At 47.7% G+C, this 10,963-nt stretch overlaps 2 protein-coding genes across 8 annotated transcripts in view; both read right to left on the bottom strand.

The window, feature by feature from the left end:
- dgkd (diacylglycerol kinase delta) overlaps positions 1 to 6,165 on the bottom strand; it is a 29,595-nt gene extending 23,430 nt beyond the window's left edge. For 2 of the 7 annotated variants that reach the window (XM_005751623.2, XM_013915530.1), the window contains exons 1-3: positions 5,792 to 6,163; positions 2,447 to 2,557; positions 2,284 to 2,364 (exon numbers count right to left, since the gene is read on the bottom strand). In XM_005751623.2, the coding sequence (XP_005751680.1) occupies positions 2,284 to 2,364; positions 2,447 to 2,557; positions 5,792 to 5,929 (330 nt within the window). In that variant the 5' untranslated portion in view covers positions 5,930 to 6,163. Of the gene's footprint in view, positions 1 to 1,271; positions 1,374 to 2,283; positions 2,365 to 2,446; positions 2,558 to 4,528; positions 4,599 to 5,248; positions 5,308 to 5,616; positions 5,772 to 5,791 lie in introns of those variants that run through there. The other 5 variants (XM_013915531.1, XM_013915534.1, XM_013915535.1 and 2 more) reach the window with 5 other exon arrangements.
- A 3,054-nt stretch (positions 6,166 to 9,219) lies between these two features.
- The window catches only part of LOC102195939 (S-arrestin-like), a 13,131-nt gene continuing 11,387 nt past the window's right edge, over positions 9,220 to 10,963 (bottom strand). Inside the window, exons 14-15 of the mRNA XM_005751620.1 lie at positions 10,617 to 10,626; positions 9,220 to 9,808 (exon numbers count right to left, since the gene is read on the bottom strand). Of these exons, the coding sequence (XP_005751677.1) occupies positions 9,715 to 9,808; positions 10,617 to 10,626 (104 nt within the window). The 3' untranslated portion in view covers positions 9,220 to 9,714. The remainder of the gene's footprint in view (positions 9,809 to 10,616; positions 10,627 to 10,963) is intronic.

The raw sequence follows: 10,963 nt of genomic DNA, 5'->3' as shown, positions 1-10,963 counted from the left end.
GTAATTAATTACTTTGAAAATAAGTCATCAGTAAAGTAACAGGATTACTTTTTGGGGATGTAATCAGTAATTAGTTACTAATTACTTTTTTCAAGTAACTTGACCAACACTGGTCAGGAGAGCTCGCAGCGTGGTGCCTTACGGAGAGAAGGAATCAGCCGTCAGTGGTCACGTTAACCCGACGAACAGGAAGAGCGAGCACGGAGCGCGGGTCCCCCAGCTGCCGACTGGACTTTGACACTGTGGGATGAGTCCACACAGACAGAAACACAGCCCGGGTTGGGCTGCGGCTTTGAACATCTAGAACTTTTGCAAGTATTCTGGGCTCCTCCCCCTGTAAGACAACTTTCTTGTGATTGGCTGGCGTTGGGAAGCCTGCAGATTACAGATGAGCAGCGCAGCATTATTTTGTATTTTATTGTAATTGTGTGCTAAGTCGTTCCTGCAGAGGGCGCTCCACGTCGGCTCACCGACCAATCACAACAGTTGATGGCGTGGAGCTGCTCAGCCTCAGTCTGTACAGCCGCTGTCGGCAAACGGGCATCACAAACAGGAAGTGACATCACGCCATCGCACACAATGGACCTCTGTGAGCACAAACAGAGATAGCAGTGTTTCTTGCCCCTCCCCCACCGTCCCTGAACCTCTGCTTTCTCTCCACATCGTCATCACCCAATCACTGAGCTGTACAAAGTCACCTGACGTCTCCTCCTCTGCCTGTTTCCAGCTTCCTGCTCCTGTCCTCGCTGCTGCAGCCGACTCATGCTAAGCCTCGGGAAGTCCACAGATCCACACACAGCGGCATGAACGCAGGGGAATAAAACACGTTCCTTCATTCCCGTGTCATGTGACCCACGGGGTCTTTTCCCAGAGCTCAGTTTAAAACGCGGCGGACACCTCAACAGTTCACTTAAGCCACCAAAGCAGCTGTGCATGAGCCACAGTTCACAATAATCCTCCTTTGTGTGATTGGAACACATGGGCGAAGGAAGCGTTTAAAACGAGAACTAATGAGCTCTGTCGACAAAACGAAAGCTCGATTAATCGCCATCACTCTGCTTCCACCGTCTGACTAACGGCGAGCGCTGATGGAGACCGCCCGGCCCACTTGGGTCAGCGTCACCGAGGCTCAGAGCAAAACACATGTGAAGGCCCGGAGGAGAGACGTCACCAATAACAGCGTGAAGGATCTGACGCAGCGGTGAGTCAGGAAGTGTGAAGCCGGTCAGCTGTCGGTGACATCATGACCTTTTGACCAATAGCTGACTTACTGCGTCCTGACGAAAGTCCGGCTCAGAGTCCCGATCCTGGTTCTGGTCTGCTGTCGTCTCTGCCTCGCTCTGACCATTTCTCCCTGCACCGGCCCCGCCCCCTTCCTTTTCTACCCAATCCAACCAGCAAGAAGGAGGAGTGTGTGTGTCAGCTGTGTTCATGTGACTGTGTATTTTTAGCACACAGACTGTTATTATACCGACCACACACGCACACACACACACACACACACACACACACACTCTTTAAACAAACTTCAAAGGCCTCAATTACAGGAAATGACTTCACTCGCCAAAATAAGACGCTCTCTTCCTGTGTGAGTCTGTTGTGTGACTAAAACAGAAACTCTGATGAGCACAAACAGCTCCGAGCATCAAAGCGACAACAGCACAAAACACACAAATGGATTCAGTTAGAAACAAAAGAAAAGCTGAAGATTATTCAACACAACATTTCAAAATTTATAAAAAAAAACCAAATCTGTGAAAAATGTTAAAAATAGAAAAAGATAAATATGTAAATAAATAAATTAGAGTAAATATGTTTACACTAAAGGAAAACCAGGTTTTTAATGGACACCAGCAGCACACACAGACACACACACAACCAGACACACACAAACACAGACACACAATGAGTGACAGACGTAACTCGGCCACGCCTGCTTCCAGTCACTGATCAGCTGATTAGACAGAATGTGAATTAAACAGGAATCTATCCTGAGGTCACTTCCTGTAGTGTAACCACACAGAGCAGGAACAGCGGCCTGTATGGGGACTATTTTCAGCGGTGGATGAACCTGGCCGTGCTGCTGCAGGTTTGGCCAGAGGGGCCGATGGTGCGATATGGCAGCCTGGCTTCTCTCAGTCTGCCCCAGGGCAGCTGTGGCTACAACTGTAGCTGCCTCCACCAGTGTGTGAATGTGAGAGTGAATGAGTAGTGGTATTGTAAAGCGCTTTGGGTGCCTTGAAAAGCGCTATATAAATCCAATCCATTATTATTAAGACTCACGGTGAAGCTGTTGTTGACGTTTTTGGTGCTGGACTCGGCCACGCTGGCGTCCGTCAGGTCGACTTCGTCAAAGATGATGGACTGCAGACACACAGAAAAGGTTATGCTCACGCGTGCGTCCTCAGAACACAGCCCAGCAACTGAGCGGCAGGGTGGGGCTCACCTTGGCGGTCTGAGCGTAGTAGAGTGTCCTCCCTCTCAGCTTGAAGTATCGCCGCTTCCAGCGCTGGAACGAGCTCGTCTGTTTCAGCAGGTTCCCCTCCTTCAGCACAGTCTGAAACACACACACACCTGTGAGCACAGATTCCTTCTTTCTCAAGCTGAAAGTGTGTAAATCTTGTGTAAAGATGGAGGCTGTCCGCTGCACAGTTTTAAATAAAGTTGGAAGTGTTTGAATGTTTCTGGCGGCTGAGGCGTGGGACAGCAGGAAACAGTGGAGTGCAGCTTCCTGTCAGAGTCCCACATGACTCAATCTCAATGTTTGTCCCATACTCTAAATAGAACCCATGTTCTTCCTGTTCTTCCATTTGCTGCCGCGGGAAATTCTAGACTTCACTGCATGAGCAGGCATTAAACCTGTGATTTATGTCCTCGTTCCCGTGCTTTTATTTTGAAAAGTTAAAAAACTCCGTCTTTTATGTCTGTCAGAATTATTATTGACATTATTCTAATTTTCTCTCATTTTCAGTGTTTGAAGAGATTCGTGTCGTGTCCAAATTCCTGGGCTGCTTCCTCCTGAGGCCGCATTTGTAGACCGATTACGTCACAGCGACGCGCCGAAGGCTGTCCAAATTCGTAGACTCCTCCGAATGCAGCCGACAAATGCGTCCTCCTTTTCCCCGAATTTGAAGGATGGGTCGGGTGTGTCCTTCGTGGCCCACCATATCCCAGAATTCATAGCGCGGCCCAGCCAAACTCCAGTTTCCAACAACGGCGGCCGCTACTAAGTTTTAAAATTACTCTTATGAATCTTTCTGGGTCACAAAATAAACTTTTAACACATTTTCAGGCGAGAATGTAGCTGTGTAAACTTCAAATATCTGCTCGGTTTATCAAGATATCGCATATTTGCAGAAGTGCTTCAACGTTTTCGGAGACGTCTGTTACCCACCAGCTCGACAGCTAGCCGGGAGCTCGAGGGTCACTGGAGCTGCCGAGAACGGCACAACTCCCGGCACATCATTTTCAGATCACCGCGGAGTTTCGCTGCTCGGGTTAAACGTGATATATAAGTCACTTAGACAACCTAAAAATGTTATTGTTGGGCTTTTTTCAGTGTTTTATTTGTTCGTGAGTAAATCGGCTTGGCTGAGATTAAAGTTATTAGATTAGATAAAACTTTATTAATCCCCCGGGTTGGTTCCTCCTTGGTTTTCACACAGCTGACTAAACGTCAAACAGAAAACTGATTAAACAGAAGTATGAGACGGTCGAGAGTTTACGCCAGTGTCCTGTTATATTTTAGATAGCAAGGAGCAGACGGCCGAGTTCATTAAATTCCACCGAGACAGCGCTGACGCTAACTAGAAGGCGAGACCGTCCAATTTAACAGCCGTTTACTTCCGGCCTACCCGACCACCTCAGGAGGATGCAGTCCATGAATTTGGACACGACCAAAGACACCTGCAGTGATGCTCACACCTCTGATGAAGTCTCATAGTGTCAGCTTTGGTTTATACACAGATAGTTTACACTGAGTTTGTTATTACAGAGAAACATCCATCCATCCGCTTCCACTTATCCTTTCCAGGGTCGTGGGGGGCACTGGAGCCTATCCCAGCTGTCATAGGGTGAGAGGCGGGGTACACCCTGGACAGGTCGCCAGTCAGGGCTAACATGCAGAGACAGACAACCATTCGCACTCACATTCACTCCCAATGGGCAATTTGGATTAATCAATTAACCTGTCCCCACAAGCTGCATGTCTTTGGATGGTGGGAGGAAGCTGGAGTACCCGGAGGGAACCCACGCAAACACGGGGAGAACATGCAAACTCCACACAGAAAGACCCCGGCCTGATGGTGGAATTGAACTCAGGACCTTCTTGCCGTGCGGCTCTATGAAGTGAGGACTCGGTGAAGATCTGCAGGTCACAGCGTTGACCCGTTAACCCTTTCGCCATGACGACGCCATGTTCACAGAGGAACACCTGGCACATTTGATCTGGTGCCCAATAACACCGCTCTCTGTGAGTGGGATTAAGTCACCGGAGGCCCCCCTGCAGCAGGAACCACACCTCACTCACCTGTGTCCTGCTCATCAATGATGCCTACCGCCCTGAAAACCAGAGCCTGTCTTTGGTCAGCTCTGTAGGTCGAAGGAAGCGCCTCACAGTGAGCTTTCAGGACTCCGGGTTTGTTTTTTAAATTGTTTCCTAATGGAGCTGCTTTAACATCGTCTGACAACACGATGTCCACATTTCCGAGTCTTTAGCCTGCCCGTGAAGGCAGCAATATGTAATCAATAAAAGTATAATCTGTCACGTATTGATCAGCGGTGCCAGTTTGAGTTCCCGCTGTTCTCTATCGCAGTTAAAATCCCGCTGCTTTTACCGGAAAACCGGCCGTTACGTGTCGACCGTGATGGGACCGTTATGTGTCACAGTGCTAAAGCTAACGTAGCGCCGCCTCAGTCCACCCCGCAGCAGCACGCGCATTTAGGCCACCAGCGATAGGAAACACCGATGTCTCACAGCGGGCCCAAATCTTTCCGTTATCAGGTGTGAGCTAGTAACCGGGGTTTGAACTCGCGACGTTTCTCTGTTGTTTCCGTGCGTTTTACCGGCGTCTCCGCTGACTTTATGCCGTTTCTGCCCGAATTAGGTTTAACGGAAGCTCCACAGATGGTGAAAAAACCGCACCAGTCAGATCCGTGTTTACACCCGGTCATCTACTGAAACTCGGTGTCTGGCTACGGCGTTTCCCGTTATGTGGTTTAGAAATGGTCTAAGAGCTGTGGCCCTTACCCCAGAAAGCACAGTTTTTCCAGGGACGCTGAAGCCTGGGCTCAGAACTCCGTTTAAAATCGGTCAGATTTAAAGTGACACCAATTTTTGGACTACGGGAGCACGGGCCAAAGACAGTAGACCGGTTTAAGGCGCAAACGCGTCCGGTCTTCAGTTCGGCGTCACCAGCATGCAGCCTACATCTCACACTTGTGTTTTAAAGGCAAAGATAGCGCCGCCCGCAGCGGCCAATGGAGGACGGCTGTCCGGGAAACAGACGTCAGAGCAGCGCTGAAACATCACACATCATGTTCACTGCGCGCCGGAGTATCCGACGGTCGATGTCTGGTCCGAACATGTTTCACTCTAACAATAAACCGGCTGCTTACCGCTAGAAAGAGGGACCGGCTTTTAAAGAGTCCGTATTTTACATGGAGTTCTGCGGGCCGGTGAGCCGGTGGACAGCATCGTGCCCTCAGGCTGCGTGTGGCCCTGCGCTGCTGAATGAGCGCCGCCGCTGACCGCCGGCTATGCGCAAGGAGCCCCGGATGTTAGCACACGTACCTTGCTGCGGATCTGGCCGGACGTCGACACTTTTCGGATGAGTTTCTGCGGAGTTCCGGGCTCCTGTTCCGGCTCACTATCTGATGACTCGTCAGGGCACCGCGCCGCGGCGGAATCCGGTCCCCCTGCCTCCGCCATCCTGCCATCAGACCCCCGGTGTCTACCGCTAGGGGGAGCAGCGCCCCCCAGCGGCAGAGACCGGACAGCACAGCGGAGCCGACCCCTGGTGGTCACTCGGTGACATTACAACAACACGAGTTCTCCGCTGGCGTGAAAACAGCCTGAACTCAGCGGAGAGGGTTTGATGGTCCACTGAGCTCCGACAGGCCTGTGTGACCCATAGCATTCCCGCCTCTTACCTGAAAAGGTTGCTCTGTGAAGCAGCCCGACGCCTCGTGAAAGTCACCGGTGACCAGGTTAACTAGATTTTAGGTAACTATTTAGATTTCTTTACATAGTCCACTCTCAATGGTGCCGGTGTTTCATCATGCACGCGTTAAAGACAAAAATAAGTTCTCCTTCTCCAGCTCGTGCAAAAGCATACACGTATCAATGTTATCTTCAGATAACAATGAAATCATCTTACTTAAACACAGCAATCAAAACTCAAATCTAGTTGACCTGAACACAAGCTCTCATGGCAGGTGTGGGGTGAGGGTTACACCTTTGCCCTCGCAGATTTAGTGAAGCTCGCTCCCACACGGCAGAGACTCAGGTGTACTCTTAGGTGAACGGAGTCGTTTTCTATTTTACTTTTAGGCTGAATTTCCAAACCAAACAAAGTTCAACCCTTTGACTCAAACACAGAAAACAGCCATACGGTGCTGTTGAGTCAGTAGCAAAGGAATAGAGAAAAAAAACATATAAATGATATGAAACAAGAGGAAAACTAAATAATAATAAAATAAAACAGGGGTTTGAGTCCAAGAGCATCTCTAAGTCCAGTAAGGAAATACATTTCAGGGCTTTTGTGTCCAGATCTGGAAAATGCTTTGAGATGATTCTTCAACGCACAGAAGTGGGCTCGGACTGTAATATGTTGCTAAAATAATCACATTATTCAGTCCAGATTTTTGTCTTTCATTAATACTCCAGTGTTAGTCCACATCATATACAGAGCAAAGAAATGTTTTAGAACAAAGCCAACTTTGAGAATCGGTCCAAACTCACAAACTAAGTTGGGCTGTAATAAAACATTTTCCACAGTCTCAGTGTTGTCTTCACAGAATCCACAGAAAAGTCTTCCAGTTCAGCCTAAAGTGTGAAAACTGAGAAAACTCGTTCACAAGTTTAAATTCATTGTCGTATTTTTTGGCCTCCTCATCCTCACTGAAAACAACACATTTCCTTTTCAGTTTGCCAGGCTAGCATTTTGTTGACAAAAGGTTTCTTATTAATCGATTCTTGTCTTCTCTCTCTCTCTGGATACCTTCAACAGTTATCGGTCTCACTTCTACACCAAGGTTGGAATATCTCCCAGTCTGTTGAACCATTGTTTTAAAGGGTACCGGGACGATCTTCATACCTGTTTTGTCCATGAAGTGAGTCACGGACCATGGTGCTTTTTGCTCCCTTTTTGATTTTCTGTTAGCACCAATGTGTCCTTAGTTTCACTTGAGTGTATTATGTGTTGTGAACTCATGCTTGTATAGTAGAGGAGAGCTTGTTGGTGGAACTTTGACAGCTTTGTGGGCACTTTGAGAATATCACGGTAGAGAAAGTCAATACCTCCTAATTTCTGTGTCTGACAAAAGAGCTCAAAAATCTTAGTTTAAGATCTTAGCACTCAATGTCATTTATCCTTATATTGTATATTGTATAGCTTTCTTGTTATATGTAAAATTGTATTATATTATTTAATTTTATTTATTTTTTTTACTTTAAAATATTTTACTTGCATTTTTAATCACTCTTATATTTAAATGTTCATTTTCTATTTTATCTAGGGATTGAGAGTAACGAAGTTTCTATTCTCTGTATGTCCTGTACATGTGGCAGAATTGACAATAAAGTTGACTTTGACTTTGACTTTAAGGCTCCGTTCATAACCCCCAAATCAAAACTTCTCTACACTCTTAACCCTATCAGCTCATCTCCTGTAGAGACATTTATTATTTTTCCAAATGAAATTCAAATTCACGCTGAATTTGAGTCATTCTGTCACAAACTCATCTCGGATAATAAATTCTTCCAAACACTGTCGTGTTCCTTTGAAGCCATGAATTAAAAGTGGATTTACATGCTGCTGTTAGCCGCTCTCTGTGGACCCAGGCAAAGGATTACATTTGGGCTCTGAACACGCCCCCCGGGCCCAGGACGAGCTGCCCTTAGAGTCCGGGCCCTCTAGGTCCACAGCCTCAGTGTTAAGTGACTGACAGTTAGTATCCACAGACACAATGGCTCCACAGATACTCAGTCCATCTGCAGAGACACACAAAACAGCAGGAAGCCTCAGTTTGTGGATGTACTCATTAATCATGACACTTTATTAATCCTTAAGGAAATGATGTAGGTTATAGTTGCTCCAAGACAGTAACAGGCTAAACTAAACAATACATGTTACAGATTTTTCAAATTTAAGAATTAAAAATAGCACTAATGTACACAAATCACTTAATTATAAATATCAAGAATATTATGGATGGATGCTCACTGGACTCGATCTGATCTCTTTATTGTCACCGTATAACAAAAGTACCTCTGTGTGACAGGAAGTAGAAGTGAGAAACCCAAATGTAAAAACATGGAGCCGTGCGGAGTGTGAAACATGGAGAACAGGCTTCTTTAATCAAACACAAGCACAGCGACTAACAGCTCACAACCTCAATCTGTTTAATGCATGCAGAAAAAGTGGAACACACACACGTATGTCAGGTATCACCGTATCGGACAGAAACAGGAGAAACATCGCTGCCTCTAAAATAAGCACACTGACAGGTCAGCTATGACGTGCTCTACAGAACGTCAGCAGCTCGTTTCACTGAGCTCTAAAGATGCACTTTACTCGTCTACATTCGCTCAGAGCCTCACGGCTAACAGCCCGGCCTGCTGACACTCATCATATCCAGCATTTCCTTCATTTAACGTGACACACCGACCCTCTGAGGACGGGAAATGTTAAACTCTGCCTCCCAGAAATGACCCTCAGGCCCTCAGCTCCACGTGCTGCAGGAGGAGGTGGAGTTGGACGGAGAACGGCCAATCATGGATGCCTGTGGCTACGTCGGCATTCTTCACCTAACCCTAATGAAGCACTTAGACCAGGGGTGTCCAACTCCAGGCCACGAGGGCCGGTGTCCTGCAGGTTTTAGATCTCACCCTGTTTCAGCTCACCTGAATCAGATGATTAGTTCATTACCAGGCCTCTGGAGAACTACAGGACATGTTGAGGAGGTCCTTTTAAATCAGCTGTGATGGATCGAGGACACATTTAAAACCTGCAGGACACCGGCCCTCGAGGCCTGGAGTTTGACACCTGTGACTTAGACCATTTCATTCATCAAAGACAAGCAGCTCCACCCGTCCATCCACCTCAGCGTCCTCCCAGCCACGACTGCATCACTCAGCTTTGTTCACAGCATAATCACTGTGGCCACCGGAGGGCGCTGCATCAGGTTTGGGAAACCCTAAAGTACACACCAAACCCAGCCATGGAGGAAATGCTGCAGGAAAAAAAAGTAAAAACACCTGGTTCCAGGTAAAAGTACTGCATTAGGGGAGGAGATGGTCATTTATGGCAGACAGAGTTTTTGGTTCCTGCTAGCGCCACCTCGCGGCTGTAGTTAGCCTGGGGGTGGTGTTGCAGGAAACACGATGGAGTCGTTAAAACAGTGAGGAAACCACGGGTGGACGACCACGCTGTGTTCATCTTCAGCTCCGAGTGGCCGCCGTGCCGTTTGACCTGAGGCAGCCATCTTTGTAGTTCAGGCGTCGGTGGGGGACTCGTCGTCGTCTCCGTAGACCACGCCCTTCAGGTAGGCCCGTTTGAATTCCTCAAACACCATGTCATCTGATTCACTGCAGCACAGACACAGTGGGAAGGTCAACAGCAAGCTTCGCCTCCTGTCTCAGCAGTTTAAGTCACTTCCTGTTCTTGATAAACAAGAAAAAACTGAAACACACGTATACGTTTAAACACACGTTTGCCGTAAACAGTCACATGACCACGCGGAGGTGCTGGGGCTCGATGACCAGCTTTAAACCACAGCCGCCCGATCAAGGTTGTAAAAACTAAAGTGTGGGACTTCAGTCTATCAGCGGTGTCAAACATAAGGCTCGGAGGCCACAACTGGATCGGCAAAGCCTCCGATCTCGCCCGCTGGGCAAACGTGAAGGAGGGCAGGAATTTTGGCCTTTAACTGTGTTTTCATTTCAAAATCCATCCGCTGTTCTCACCGAGGTGACGACAGAACACGACAGCATAACATTTTACAGTCACAGGACGAGCGACGAGCGAATTTTCTACATGTCGTGCTGACAGATTTCTTTGATCTGCGTTTAGTTGTCGTGTGGAAAAAGGAGACGCCTGTTTTATATTATTTACGCCTCTCAGGGATTAAAAGTGGGATTAATCTTTACAGGGACAGCAGGGGCGCTTTGCTGGTCCGGGCCTCCACGTAAGACGAGCTTGACCTTCCTGCTCCACGTGAGCTACGTCTGCTGCTCTGCTCCTTTTAAATTTAGCCAGTCAGATTCGAGCCCCTCCCCCCCTTGTAAGACAGAGAATCGGCCTGGGAAGCGCCAACCTTTCCCTATGATGTCCGTCACACAGAGGAAGACGTCACTGTGTGGGACAGGAAGTGATGTCGTTTACTGTCACACTTACCTGTCCTTGGCTGCAGGTCAGTCAGCAACAAGAAAAGAGAAACAGGTGAAATATGAACAATATGAACTTTTTTATATGGCGCCAAATCACAACAGCTGGTTTCATACGGTCAGGTAGACCCTGCAGTGACACACCTGGAGGGTAACACTGGGAACACGCAAGAGTGTGCACCTGAGAGTGTGTGTGTGTGTTTACGTGTGTGTGTTTACGTGTGTGTGTTAAACTCTATTAATCGGTGCTAATCTGGATGTTAATCTGTGTGACGCAGCTTCTTGTTTATATCACAAACTGCTGTCAGCAATACACAAGAAGCAGCTTAAAACACACACGTAAACACACACACACAC

This window comes from Pundamilia nyererei, unplaced genomic scaffold (genome assembly GCF_000239375.1).
Source record: "Pundamilia nyererei isolate P.nyererei 1_Seehausen unplaced genomic scaffold, PunNye1.0 scaffold00319, whole genome shotgun sequence".
In the NCBI taxonomy this organism is placed as follows: Eukaryota; Metazoa; Chordata; class Actinopteri; order Cichliformes; family Cichlidae; genus Pundamilia; species Pundamilia nyererei.
This window is presented reverse-complemented; position numbering and strand designations above follow the sequence as displayed.